Here is a 15,668-nt window from a genome sequence, read left to right as displayed (position 1 = left end):
AGGGGATAACTAAACAAGGTAATTATAGATTATAGATTGTAAGCATATAAAGACATAAACAGGGTGTTATAACAGAGGGTATTGAGAAGGAGACTTCTTTATATAAGGTAGTCAAGGAAGCACTCTATGAGGAGACAGTGAACCCCACATTTGAAAAATATAATCGTCCCAATTGCTTAGAGCAGATTGTTCATATCCCACAGTTTCACGGTTGGCCATCTTTCATACTGTAGATAACAAAATTAAGTGGGAAAATATTAATCAGTGTGAGTATATTTATGTAACAGGAGAATCACGTAATAATTACTAGAGACATGATTTACAAGGGAGCAGTTTGAGCTAACATCAGCTAGTTAAGTAGGAGTGGTAGGAAGCCGGGAGTGTGGAAGTGAGAGAGAACTATTCTTATGGTCCAGATAGGTTTTTCATGTTCTCCAGAGGTAATGTTTACTTGACCCTAGTGAGCCTATAACTGAAGATTCTGTATTTTAACAATAATTGGAATAAGCAGTGATTAATAATCACACATAGGCCCTTCTTACATGTGAGATGTGTAGAGTTTTTCCTAACAGACCTGCCATATAAACCACTAGATCACTGTGGGATGTATGGATTGGTCCCTAAATTATTTTTTTGGTTTTAGTGTGTGGATGGTAGGGTGTTAAATTTGTGACTGTAATAATTAATACTGAATCATTTGAAAAGTCTTAAAGTAGAATAAACCTTAACTTAACCTCTTCTGTAGGTTCTTGGAAACTGCAATGACATAAAATGAAACTAAGTTTCTGATAAGCTAATTGATATAAACAGGAGTTAAGGTCCTATGGCATCTCATTAATGTTATAATGAAACAACACTGAACAAAATGATATTCGAAGATCCATATTTTCATATTTTCCTTATTGCCAGGACAATCTTAGAATAATTTTTTCTTTTGGAATCTTTGGGGTTTGAAGCAACCTTTTTCTTGTCCAACGTAGAACCTGTGTTCCATAGAAATAGTATATAGTTCTAGGAATATGAGAATACATTTTAAGAAAAAAAGTCATTTCATTTAATTGAGAGTTTTTTGATTTATCACAGGCGCCATGATAGCAGTGGGAGTGGACATTCAGCCTTTGAGCCCCTGGTGGCCAATGGATTCCCTGCTTCTTTTGTGCCTAAGTAAGTGAAATATAGCTGGTTGAGATATACACTATTTAGAAAAAGAGTATTGTCAGAGTTTCTGTTCTATAGACTTTCCTCTTTGCTTTTTACATAGCTTTATTTGTTCAGGTTCAAACATTTGAAATCTGAGAGGAACATTTTGAGTAACTTACCACAATAACTCTCTTTTATCTAATTCCTTTTAATAATTTTTATTAATATGGGTAAAATATATTAAGGCTAAGAGGGTATGTAAATATATTTAATAACCATGTATGTAAACAGAAGGATGTTAAGGTTTATGCAATGGGTAAAATGCAACAACGTGAAATTTAAGGTAAGTGTTAAATTTCTACATTTGAATTAAAACATGTTTGAGGAAGAAAAGGATGGGAGGTAAATTGGCTCAGAAATATATGCTAAAAGACTTGGGGTAACTTATATGCTTGATTTGAGGGAGCAGTATAATTTGTCTGCCAAAAAAGCTAATGTACTCCTAGTCTGTGCTGACAGAAAAACAAAGACTAGAATGAGGTGGTTTAGTGGTATTCCTGCTTTCCTTAGTTCTGTTCAGATTGTCCATGGCGTGTTGTGTTTGGTGCATTACACTATAAGAGAGGATATACATAAACTGAAATTCGTTATGAGTGAAGCAGCTAAGATGTTTAAGGGGTGGTGGTGGTGGTGGTAGTGGCTGAGTGAGTTTTATAAATATATAAATACTAGCCTAGAGAAGAGAAATCTCAAGAGGAATAAAGAAAGGAGGGAGGGAAAGGTAATGGTCTCCAAAAAACCGAAGGACTATCACGTGAAGAAAGAAAAACAACTTGCTCAATACAGCTCCAAATAGGATCCATAAGTGAAAGTTAGAGAAAATGTGTTTTCGTCCAATATAAAAATAAACTGGTCCAGGTATTTCACTCCAAGGAGAGAGTGAGTTGTCCACATTGCAACAGGTTGGACAACTATTCTCCAGGAAAGATATATAGGGAATTTGTTTTATTTGGAAGCTTAGGAAAAATGGTTCCTCTTAACTGATTTTTTTTAACAGCTTTATTGAGGGTTAACTGACATGTAAACTGTCTGAAGTGTACAATTTGATAAGTTTTTACACATATACACCTGTGAAACCATCACCACAGTCAAAATAATGACGATAACCATCACCTCCAAAAATTTTCCTCTGCCCCTTAGTAATATCTCCCTCTAATCTTGCCCCTATGTCCAGGCATTCACTAATCTGCTTTCTGTCACTGTAAATTAGTGTGCATTTTCTATAATATGATATAAGTTGAATCATACATTCAATTTTCAAAATATTGGACTTTCCCATTACTTATACCAGGCAAAATAGACTTTTATTTAAAATAAAGGCTATAACAAGAGACAAAGAAGGACCCAGTATTCACATTTCTGGGTATTTATCTGGATAAGACCCAAACACTACTTCAAAGGGATACGTGACTATATGTTCATTGCAGCACTATTTACAATAGCCGTGATATAGAAGCAACCTGTGTGTCCATCAGTAGATGAGTGGATAAAGAAGAAGTGGTACATATATACAATGGAATATTACTCAGCCACAAAAAAGAATGAAATCTTGCCATCTGCAACAACATGGATGGACCTAGAGGGTATTATGCTGAGTGGAGTAAGTCAGTCAGAGAGAGACAAATGCTGTGTAATTTCACTTGTGGAATCTAAAGAACAAAGCAGAAACAAACTCATAGATAGAACATTCTGATGGTTGCCATATGAGGGGAGAGTGGGTAAAAATGAAAAGGGATTAAGTACAAATTGATAGTTACAAAATAGTCATGGGGATAGGATGTAAAGTATAGCATAAAGGGTATAGTCAACAATATAATTGTATAGTGTCAGATGGGTACTGTGTTTATCAAGGTAGTCACTTTGTAAGATTTATAAATGTCTAATCACCACGTATACCTGAAACTAACGTAATATTGTACGCCAACTTTAATTGAAAAATTTAAAAGGTATTTTAAAAATTTGGCTTTCCCCTTCTTGATTTTGTCAGGTGTATTTAGCTAAATTGTTAACAGTAAAATTAAGAGCATTGTCCTTTCTGTTACGTTTATTTGAGAAAGCTTTTGAGACCATGGATGAAGCCTTAAAAGAATGTTGACTTCAATAGCACATCTAACTGTTTTTTTCTCTTTTATTAGACCTGGGTCTCTGAAAAGAGGTCTCAATTCCCAGAGTTCAGATGACCACTTGAATAAGAGATCCCGCACCTCTTCTATGAGCTCCATGACGAGCACATACACAGGTGGCATTCCTAGCTCCAGCCGCAATGCCATTACCAGTTCTTACAGTTCTTCTCGAGGTTTCTCTCAGGTACGTTCTTATGGCATAGGTAGAATGGGTTCCTAGCATTAATTAATTGATTAGCCAGTGTTTACTAACCACTTTCTGTCAGATATTGGGATTACCTCTATCAGAAGATACAAATCCCTTGAATGATAACTGTAGACCAATGAGACAGAATAGAAAGCCCAGAAGGTAAATCAGCTTATATCTGATACAAGACAGAGCCATAATTACAGATAAATGGACAAAGGATGAATAATTCAATAAATGGTATTAGTTGGATTGAGAAGGTAGATTGAGTCTGGATTACATTGGGTCATAAAATTATAGGCATTGTGAATTTAGTGAAAGTCTTAAAAATAAGTGAAAGTCTTAAAAAATAATTCTTTTTTAGAAAGAGGACATCATATAGCTTAGGGCAGGGGTCCCCAACCCCCAGCCCTCAATGGTACTGGTCCATAGCCTGTTAGAAAATGAGCTGCACAGTGAGCAAGGGAAGCTTCATCTGTATTTGCAGCTGCTCCCCAGTGCTAGCATCACCGCCTCGCCTCCACCTCAGATCATTAGGCATTAGATTCTCATAGGAGCACCAGTCCCTGGTGCCAAAAAGGTTGGAGATGGCTGACCTAGAGCCAGCTTTGCTACCAGACTTGATTCAGATTTAGCTCTGACACTTAGTAAGCTATATGGCCTTGGGCAGGTAAATCACTTAACTCTTTCTCATCTTTGAAGGATTGTTGTAGAGAGTGAAGGTAAGGTTGGGAAAGTACCCATTAGTGCCTGTCAGTAAGTGGGTGCCCAGTTACATAGTACTATAAAAAAAAAATAAAGCGTGTGGAGGAAGATTTTTGAGGGGAGAAAATTCTTGAGATATGTTAATCAATCCAGAAGGTTCTTATAGTAATATAAATCTAAGAGGGAGGTCTAAGTCAGAGCAGTTGTGGGAATGCAAAGAAGATAATAAAATCTTTACGTTGAGCACTTATTCTGTGCTAGGCACTTTACGTACATTTCCTCATTTAATTATCACAACAGGCCTATTAAGTATACCTATTATCCCAATTTAAAAAATCTTTTTATTATGTCAGATTTCAAATGTACATGCAAGGAAAGGAAATGCAAAAATGAGCTTCCATGTAGCTTCAGTAGTTAAAAGCATTTGTCAGTCCTGTTCCATCAATACCCCCATACTTTTCGGTTTTGCTTTTGTGTTTTAAAGTAAATATCAAACGTTATTTCACCTATAGAAGTACTTCAGTGCGTTTTTATGCTTTTAACATTAATAAATCACAATACTGTTATTCCTCTTAAACAAGAATAATTATTTAATATTAGTTAATATCACTCCATGTTCAAATTGCCCTTACTACCCCAAACTGTCTTCATTACAGTTACTTTGTATCTGGGGTGAAAAATCAATTCATTGCATTTGGTTCATATGTCTGTTAGGCTTTTACTCTAGAATGCTACTATTTTTTCTGTGCTTTTGAAAAAACTGGATTATTATGTTCTGTAGAATTTTCCACATTCTGGATTTAGTTCACATTGTCCTGGTGTCATTTTAACATGTACTCTGTCCTATTTTCCCTGTAAATAGGTGGTTAGATCCTGAGTCTGGATTAGATTAAAGTTTAATTATTTTGGCAGAATATTGAATAGGTAGTGCTTTGTACTTCCTGTAGCATCACTTCAGGAGCACACGATGTCCGATTGTCTCCCTTTTGTGTTGTTAATATTGATCACTGGGTTCAGATGTTCTCTGTTACTGTCTGTTTTCATGAGTTTTTCATCTGAAGGTTTTAGTAGCCATTTATCTTTGCCTAGGTCCATTGTTTTATTAGGTTGCAAAATGATGATATTCTGTCTTTTCCTCTACATTTATTAACTGAAATTCTTTGTCAAAATATGCCCTAACTATAGGAATGACAATGTGTAAGAAGACATTGATGCCATTGCTAATTCCAAAGGTGACGAATGAGGTTTTTGCTGCTGTTGATTATATTTAAGAAATTCTGAATTTTAATAAGCATTTTATGACCCTCAATGCATTCTAGTTATTCTTTTTGATGCACAAAATTTCCAACTTTGACCAGTGGAAGCCCTTTCACATTTGCTCTTGTATCTTTTTGTTTTGACTCCAGTTGTCTTTTGATAATAGTTTCATTGTTTTTTGTTCAGAAACTATTCCATCTTGTACATTTCCAATCCAAATTGAAGTTGGCTATTTTTTAAGTAGCCTTGGTTTTTTTCAGGCAGAAACGACATTTAGATACTATAATCTGGATTCTAGGAGAGTTAAGATAGACATATTCTTTTGAGAAAGGACTCTAAATCATTAGTTTATTTTACTATTTCAAATTCAGATTTAGGATTACAGGAATTTTTACATAATTTTTTTGGCTATATATTTTTACATAAAAGTTGCTTCATAATTACTTATTGATTCATCCTAGTACACACAATTTCAAAATAACAATGTCATTATTAACATTAAGACTTATGAAATCAGCTTAAGAATTATTTGTGATTCATGTTGTCATTAGTGTATATTCCTCTATGGATACTGGGGACATAAAATCAAAATATGTGTTTTGAAGTAATGTGAATTAATTATTCTCAGTTGGTTACACCACCAACTTTGATATAAACAGTTGACTCTTGAACAACACGGGGTAGGGATGTAGAACCCCCTAGTGTCGAAAATCCCACGTAACTTTAGTTAGCCCACCACATCCACATATTCTCTATGGAAATTATACTACCTTCAATTCATGGTTGGTTGAATCCATGGATGCCAAACCCACAGATAACAAAGGGCCAACTGTACCTGTATTTATTGAAAAAAATATATATACATATATATGCACAGTTGAAACTATAATGCTGTTCAAGAATCAATTGTTGTAAGGTTCCTTTGTTATGTTTTCATGTTTTAGGGTTTCTGTGTTTTTATGTTATATAGTTTTCTTTTATAAAGTTTGTTTTTAATTATGTACAATACTTAAATTGTTCCAAAAAACATATGATAAAACAAGATACACTCAGAGAAGTTTCCCTCTTTCCAATCTACATTATTCCCTTTCTCTCCATTTTTGTTTCTTTTTGATTATCCTGCCATTGTTTTTTTTTAAAACTATATGCAAATCTGTAAACCCCCACTTTCTGACATTGAGGTTAGTAATACATATAAATTTGAGCCTTGCTTATTTTCACTTACTGTACACTAGAGGTCAATCCAGAGTAGTATATAGAAATTCATTTTTTTTTTTTTTACAACTGCATAATTACTCTTGTCCTCTATTGATAAACATTGAATTCTTTCAGTCTTCTGCTTTTACAGGTAGTGCTGCAAATAATATTTTTAATTCATAAGTTATACTTTTGCAATTATACTTCTGAGATAGATTCCTAGAAGATAGATTCCCAGGTCCAGGGTTAAATGTGTGTGTAATTTTGCTAGATTTTTTTCATTTCCCTTCTTTAGAGTATGTACCATTTAACATTATCATCAGCTTTGTATGACAGTGACCATTTCTCCACAGTCTCAACAGATTAAGTTTTTTACCAGTTTGACAGATAGTATTTAGCGTCTCTTATGAGTAAGTTTGAGCAGCTTTTCATATATTAGAGAACTATATTCCAAATGAACTAAAGGTTTAAATGTAAAATAGAAACTATAGAGAAGTATTTGTGAAAACAAAGTTCTCACACATTGGTGGTTGTCATTTGGTACAGTTCTCTAAGGCACAGTGTGGTGGTAGTTACCAGCATTAGAAATGCACATGTCCTTTGATCCAGCCGGTTTACTTTGAGGAATTAATCTTACTCAAAGATATATACAAGGATGTTGATTTCAGCATTATTTTAATACCAGAAGCTTGGAAACAATGTATATGTACCTTTTCAGGGGACAGGTTGAATAACTAACTTACAGTATTTCTAATATGTTCCGTTATATGAATATACCACAATTAAATACTGTGTAACTATTAAAAAGAATAAGGCATCTTACTAGGCATTGACCTGAATGATGTGAAAATATATATATATAAAAACAAGGTGCAGAACTCTGTGCAGTGTCCTCTATAATTTGCGCTGCTGGTTTCTTTCATCTTTTAATGTGCATAGAATAATTCTGACAAGATATATTAGAAATCGATAACTTATTGGGAAACTTTTTACTGTGTATTTGTTGGAATTTGTAACATGCTACAAGTATTATCTTTCCTGGTTTCAAAAATTTTTAAATAGAATAAAATGCCCCTGTCCTGGCTATCCCAGTCTCCATCCCATCTCCATGCCTGTTATTAACATCCCTACTATGTATACAAACACAGATAATACACAGAATTTTTGGACTGTTTTACACAAATGAGATCATAGCTTATGTGCTTTTTTGCATCTTTTTACATCATTATATGTTGCATAACATTCTATGTCATGTAAGAGTATAATATGCAGAAAAATAAATATTGTAAACGTACAGCTCCATGTAACCATCACCCATGTCAAGTAGTAAATCATTTTCAACACCCAGAAAGCCCCTCTCATACCCACTCCCGATCACTACTCTTTTTCTCTTTCTTTCCTGAATATTAGCACTATTTATATTTTTGTCTGTTTTCAAACTTTATATAAATGGAAACATAGAATGTGCTTTTTTGTGTGTTTGGCTTCTTTCACTCAATATTTTACTTGTAAGATTTATCCATGTTGTATGTTGTAGTAGGTCTTTCATTTTCATTTCTTTCTACTGTTCCATTATATGAACATACTACAATTAATTTATCCCTTCTATCATTGAATGTTCGGGTTTCCAGTTTGAAGCTATAATAATGCTGTAATGAACATTCTTGTGTAAGTCTTTTGGTGCACATATATAAAGTATGTATATGTTCAGTTTTAGTAGATGTTGACTAGGTTTTTTTAAGTGATGTTTCAATTTATATTCCTACCAGTGCAGTATGAGATTTTTTTTTTTTGTAGTTACACATCCTCACTAATACTTGGTGTTGCCTGTCTCTTTAGTTACTCGTTCCAGTGGGTGTGAAGTAATATTTCATTGTGGTTTTAATTTTGTTTACCTGGTTACTAATGAAAAAGAGATATGAACTGTTCATTGGCCATTTGTCCATCCTTTTTTTATGAAGTGTGTATTCAAGTTTCTTGGTTCTTTTCCATTAGATTTTTTCCCCCTTATTTATATAATATATAAGTTCTTTATATTTTTTAGATACAAGTTCAGAAATACTTGTGTTGGGACAAATAAGTGTCCTACTCTGGTTCACCTTTTCGATCTTTTATAGTCTTTTCACTTATGGTTCGTATATTTTGTGTACTATTTAGGAAATTTTTGCTTAAGGTGATATTCTCTTATGCTACTTTCTAGAAGCTTTATTATTTTTCCTTTCACATTTATATCTATAATCCTCCTGAAATTGACTTTTCTGTATGCGGTGAGCTAGGAGTCAAATTAGTGTTTTTCCATATAAATATCCATTTGACTTGGCAACATTTAATGAAAGGACCATCCTTTCTCTATTGCTCTGCAGCATCACCTTTGTCATAATTTAAGTGTCCATATATAAGTGGGTCCATTTCTAGATTCTGTTCTGTTCCACTGTTGTGTTTTTCTACTCTTGTGCCTGTTTTTCTACCCTGTGCTATGGTCTGGTCTCTTTAAGTTTTGATACCTGGTAGAATAAGTCGTCCACTTTTCTCATTTCTCTCATTCCTCCTCAGAATTATCTTGGATCTTGGTCCTTTGCATTTCTATATTGTTTTAGAATGAACTTGTCGATTTCCAACCTCCCCACCCCGACAAAAAAAATTGCTGAGATGTTGAATGGGACGCCTTTACTTACCAATTACTTTGCTGAGAAATGACATTTTTACTATATTGAATCTTTGAATACATGAACTTTATATACCCTTCATTTATTTACATCATCTTTAATGTCTTTGTGTAGTAGTTTTACATATCTTTATTAAATTTATTCCTAGGTATATGTTTTTGATGCTGTTATAAATAGTATATTAAAATTTTTGTTGCTGATGTATTGAAATACAGATTTTTTTTTTTAATTCAGAAAACTTGATTAATTCTGAATATTCGTTTATAAAATCTTTAGGATTTTCGTATGTATATTATGTCTACAATAATAACAGTTTTGATCCTTTTTTCTCCCCAGTCCTTACATTGTTTATGTCTTACTGAACTTGACTAAGAACTCTAGTAGTGTTGAACAGAAGTGATAGTAAACATCCTGATCTTGTTTTTCCTAATTTCAGAGAATGTTCTTTTCACTTTTCATGTAATATATGATGTTTGATACAAGTTTTTTCTAGATATCCTTTATTGGATTAAGGAAATTCCTTTTCCAAGGTTATATTATCAAAGAACCAATTTCATATGTTTTTCTGTTTCTTTAATTTCTGCCTTTATAGATATTATATCCTCTTGTTTGATTTGCTAGGATTTCTTTCTCACTTTTTAATATGGATTCTTATATCACTGGGGTTTTTTTCCCTCAGCTTTTCTCTTTTCTAATATATGCTTTTAAAGTTATTCATTTCTTGTACACTCAATTTTAGCTGCACCCTTCAGGTTTTGAAATAGAAGTATTTTTCATTTTCATTCAGTTCAAAATATTTTCTAATTTCCATTTCTTCTTTGATTCATGGGTTATTTAGAAAGATATGGCTGAATTTCCAAACAGTTGAGAATTCTCTTTTTGTTACTGGTTTTTAATTTAATTCTGCTAGGTCACAGGATATACTCATATCAATTTTTGAATGTTTTGAAATTTGCTTTATGTTCAGCTTTGAAATTTGCACATGTTTAGCTTTGTTAAGAGTTTCAACTTCACTTGAAAAGAAATTTTATTAGGAAGTACTCAATTGTGATTTATTTTCCTTGGAGTTTGTTGTGTGGCTTTATATCTTTTGATAGTTTTGGAAAACTCTCAGTCATTATCAATTCAGATATTGTTTTGCCCTATTTTCTCACCTTTCTGGTATTCTAGGATGTTAGAGCTTTTCATTGTGTTCCAAGTGTTTTACATTGCTTTGTCTTCCCACACTTAAGTTCTTCTGTTTCTTAATTTACTAATTTCTTTTGGCTTTGTGAAATCTGCTGTTTTTAAGCCACCCATTACATTTTTCTTAATTAAATTTATTGGGTTAACATTGGTTAGTAATATTATATAAGTTTCAGATGTACCCTTTATAATACAACATCTGTATATTGCATGTGTGCTCATCACCCATAGCATAATCTCCTTCCGTCACCATATATTTGGCTCTCTTTATCCTCTTCAGCCTTACTCCACTTCCATTCCCCTTTGGTAACCACCATACTGTTGTCTGCATATATTAGTTGGTTTTGTTTGTTTGTTGCTTTTGGTTTTATATCCCACATATAAGTGAAACCATGTGGTTCTTGTCCTTTTCTGTCTTACACATTTCACTTAATGTTATTCAGATCCACCTATGTTGTCACAAATGGCAGTATTTCATCTTTTTTATGGCCGAGTAGTATTCTACCGTATACATGTACCACATCTTCTCTATCCCGTCATCGGTTGAAGGACACTTAGGTTGTTTCCATGTGTTGGCTCTATTGTGAATAATGCTGCAAGGAATATAGGGGTACATATATTGTTATGAAAAAGTGCTTTCAAATTTTTGGGGTAGATTCGCAGAAGAAGGATTGCTGGGTCACATGGTAGCTCTATTCTTAATTTTTTGAGGAACCTCCATATTGTTTTCCATAGAGGCTACACCAGTTCACATTCCCATCAGCAGTGTATGAGGGTTCACTTCTCCACATCTTCTCCAACACTTGTTATTTCTTGTCTTACTGATAATAGTCATTCTAACAAGTGTGAGGTGGTATCTTGATTTGCATTTCCCTTATAGCTGGTAAAGTTGAACATCTTTTTATATATCTGTTGACTAACTGTCTTCCCGGGGAAAGTGTCTGTTCAGATCCTCTACCCAGTTTTTAATTGGATTAGTTTTTTTCGTTGTTGTTCAGTTGTATGGGTTCTTTATATGTTTTAGATATTAGCCCCTTATTGGAGGTTTCATTCGCAAATATTTTCTCTCATTCGGTTGGTTGCCCTTGTGTTTTGTCAATGGTTTCTTTTGCTGTGCAGAAGCTTTTTAGTTTGATGTAGTCCTATTCATTTATTTTTGCTTACACCTCCCTTGCATTTGGAGTAAAGTTCAGAAAAACCCCTCGGAGATGAAGGTTCTTAAGTTTAGTGCCTATGTGTTCTTTGTATTTTATTATTTCAGGTCTTATATTCAAGTCTTTACTCCATTTTGAGTTAATTTTTCAGTATGATGTCATATGACAATCTAGTTTCATTCGATTACATGTGGCTTTCCAATTTTCCCAGCACCATTTATTGAAGAGGCCTTCTTTCTCCATTGTGTGTTTTTGGCTCCTTTGTTAAAAATTAATCGTTTGTATATACATATGGGTTTATTTCTGGACTCTCAATTCTGTTCCATTGGTCTGTGTGTCTATTTTTCTGCCAGTACCATACCATTTTAATTATTGTAGCTTTGTAGTATAATTTGAAGTCATGGAGTGTGATACCTCCAGCTTTGTTTTTTATTTTTCTCAGAATTGCTTTGGCTATTGGGGATCTTTTGATGTTTGTTCTGTTTTTTTTGAAAAATGCCATTTGAATTTTGATGGGGATTCCATTAAATCTGTATATTTCTTTAGGTAATCAACAATTAACTATGTTGATTTTTCTAATCCATGAGCATGGAATTTTTTTCCATTTCTTTGTGTCTTTAGTTTCTTTCAACAATGTCTTCTACGGCCATGCCACCCTGAACAAGCCAGATCCCGTCTGATCTTAGAAGCTAAGCAGGGTTGGGCCTGGTTAGTACTTGGATGGGAGACCACCTAGGAAGACGAGGTGCCATAGGTATAAAAAATAAAAAATAAGGGATTGTAAACTGACAAGGTCCTTGCAATCTGTGAGGTCAACCAAAGGTTACCTTGCCTAAAAAACAAAAAAAAATAAAAACAGTGTCTTATAGTTTTCAGTGTATAGGTCTTTTACTTCCTTTAGTTTACTCCTAGGTATTTTATCTTTTTTGTTGCAATTGCAAATGGATTTTTTTTAAATTTCTTTTTCTGATATTTCTTTCTTAGCATATAGAAATGCAACAGATTTTTGTATGTTGATATTTTTTTATCTTTTGCTACATCAATTGACATGATCATATGAATTTTATCCTTTATTTTGTTAATGTATATCACATTGATTTGCATATGTTGAACCATCTTTATGTATCTATATTGAACCCCACTTGATTGTGATGTGTATCGTTTATGTATTCAGTTTGCTAGTATTTTGTTTAGAATTTTTGCGTCTGTATTCGTCGTAGATATTGGCCTGTGATTTTCTTTTTTTGTGTTGTCCTTGCTAGGTTTTGATATCAGGGTAATGTTGGCCTCATAAAATGAGTTAGGAAATAATGCCTCTTCAATTTTTTGTAAGAGTTTGAGAAGGATAGGTATTAAATTTTCTTTGAATGTTAGGTAGAATTCACTAGTGAAGCCATCTGGTCCTGCACTTTTGTTTTTTGGGAAGTTTTTTATTACTGTTTTTAACTTTCTTACTATTGATCATTCTATTTTGATTCCTAAGAAGTTGTCTATTTCTTCTAGGCTGTTGAATTTTGTATAGCCTTTCATAATATTCTTAATATAGTCTTTAGTATTTCTGTGGTGTCCATCGTAACTTCTATTGTCTTTTTGTTCTCTCTTTAATTCTAATTTTTATAATGTCCTTGCTTTTACTGACTTAGGGCTTCATTTTTCTTTTCTACTTCCTTAAGGTGTAGTTTTAGATTGTTTATTTGAGACTTTTCTTATTTATTGAGCTAGGCCTGTAATGGTATAAACTTCCCTCATGGTACTACTGTTTTTGCTGCATCCCAAAATTTTCAGTATGTTGTATTGCCATTTTCACTTGTCTCTATATATCTTTTGGTCTCATTTCTTCTTTGACCTAATAGTTGTTCAGTAATGTGTTGTTTAATCTCCACATATTTATGGTTTTCCCAGCTTTCTTGTAGTTAATTTCCAGTTTCCTAGTGTGGTAGTCTGAAAGTGTGCTTGGTATGATTTCAGTCTTCTGAAATGTATTGAGACAACTTTTGTGCCCCAACATATGGTCTGTTCTTGAGAATGTTCCATATGCACTTGAAGCGAATGTATATTCTTTTGTTTTGGGATGGTAAGCTCTGTAAATATCAATTCTGTCCACTTGATCTAATGTGTCATTTAAGGTCGATAGTTCCTTATTGGCGTTCCGTTTGTACGATTCTATCCATTGCAGTCAATGGGGTATTCAGGTCCACTACTATAATTGTATTTTTGTCAACTTCTCCCTTTAGGCTTGTTATTAATTGCTTTATATGTTTTCACGCTCCCAGATTAGGTGCATATATATTGATAAATGTTATGTTTTCCTGAGAAATTATTCCCTTTATCATTATAAAATGCCCATCTTTGTCTCTTGTTACCTTTTTTTAATCTCAAAATCTATTTTGTCTGCTAAAAGTTCGGCTACACCTGCTTTTCTCTGAATGTCATTTGCTTAAGCCTCTGTTTTCGTAGATGAGATGAGTTTCCTGATGGCAACATAGTTGGGTCTTGTTTCTTAATCCATTGTACTACTCTGTGCCTTTTGATTGGTGAGTTCAGTTCATTTACATGTAGGGTGATCATTGATGTATGAGGACTTACTGTAGTCATTTTATCTTTTGTTTTCTGGTTATTCTGTATCTCCATTGATTCTTTTCCTTTGTGTTTCTGTCTGCTTTTTAGTTTGGTAGTTTTCTATGATTTTTTCCTGTTTTCCTTTTTTTTGGCGGGGGAGGGGTAGGAAGAGCTGGTTACATGTCTCAGCTCTAGATTTTTGTTTTGTGGTTACCATTAGGTTTATGTAAACAAAGTTTCAGAATAGTCCTTTTTTATTTTGATTGCGTCTTATCTTCATTCATTGTGGAAGTTCAGTTATTTTTTCCTTCCTCTTTTATGTTTTTGTTGTCACAATAACCCTTTTTATGCTTTCATTCAATTCCAAATTGCAGAAGTTACTCTTCTTTTTAATGCTTTTTCCCTCCTTAACCTTTGTTATAATACCCTAATATGAACAAGAGTTTCCGTTTCCTGCTTCTATTTACTATGGAAATGTTCTGTGTTCTCTGAGGAGGTGGGCATCCCCTCTGTGACCAGGTCACCTTGGTCTCAGGGTATTACCTCCAGTGGTGGGATGTGGCAAGTGGTGGGGCTACGGCCCTGTGAATTCCTGGCACTGCCTCCTGTAACCAGAGGCTGTCAGCTGCTCTGTACTCTCCGAGGTGTCCCAGCTGCCATAACGGGGGTCAGGAAGGGCAGGGAGGCAGGTATGAGCATCTGTGGCTTTGTTCTCTCCCTGATAATGGCTGTATTGCATCTCTACCTTTGTCACTGGGTTTAGCCACAGTAAGCACCGGCCACTCAGTCCAGAATGCTCTTTCTGCCCGTCCAGCCCTCTGTGCTGCCATGCAAGGGTTGCTACACAACTCCTTCCCCACTACTGAGACAGCTGGGGCTGCGGTGAATGTCAGATTGCATCTGTGGCTCCTACCTCTGTCCTTCCTCCATCCTGTCTGTCTCCCTTGCTTGTTCAGTATGCCTGTCTTCATATGTCTCAGTGTGTGGATCTCTCGAATTTATTTGTGTATTGAGCAGGTGACCTTTTGTTGAATTATAGTTGTCTAACTTGTAACTTTAAGAGTTGAAACCAAGAGGTCCTCTCACTCTGCTTATGTCACTGAGGATCTGTCCATTGTATTCTTTTATTTCATTGTATTTCACTTATTCTTTTTTATAGTGACTGTTTATCTGCCAAAATTCTCTATTTTGTCATTTAAATTCTTATAATAAACAGTTATTCTAAACTTTTGTTCAATAACTCTGGCATTTGAATTTTCCGTGGTCTCTTTCTGATGTTAGCTCTTTTTTTATTCGTTACTGATTAAATATCTTTTTATATACTTGATTCTTCTGTTCTTTTGTTTCTCTCTCAGATATTTGAGGAGAAATGTGACCTGAAGCTCTGAATGATAGTATCTTCCTCCAGAGAGGTTTTACTTTTGCCCCTGGCAGG

General features: G+C 34.1%; 1 protein-coding gene and 1 pseudogene across 1 annotated transcript in view; both read left to right on the top strand.

Annotated features, from left to right (window-relative positions):
• The window catches only part of LOC102893923 (nuclear envelope pore membrane protein POM 121C), a 30,951-nt gene that overhangs the window by 2,902 nt on the left and 12,381 nt on the right, over positions 1 to 15,668 (top strand). Inside the window, exons 4-5 of the mRNA XM_006918562.3 lie at positions 1,084 to 1,164; positions 3,336 to 3,507. Of these exons, the coding sequence (XP_006918624.1) occupies positions 1,084 to 1,164; positions 3,336 to 3,507 (253 nt within the window). The remainder of the gene's footprint in view (positions 1 to 1,083; positions 1,165 to 3,335; positions 3,508 to 15,668) is intronic.
• On the top strand, positions 12,313 to 12,431 carry LOC112485319 (annotated as a pseudogene).

Source organism: Pteropus alecto, unplaced genomic scaffold (genome assembly GCF_000325575.1).
Source record: "Pteropus alecto unplaced genomic scaffold, ASM32557v1 scaffold68, whole genome shotgun sequence".
NCBI lineage: Eukaryota > Metazoa > Chordata > Mammalia > Chiroptera > Pteropodidae > Pteropus > Pteropus alecto.
Note: the sequence above shows the minus strand (reverse complement) of the source record. Positions and strands in the feature narration are given on the sequence as shown.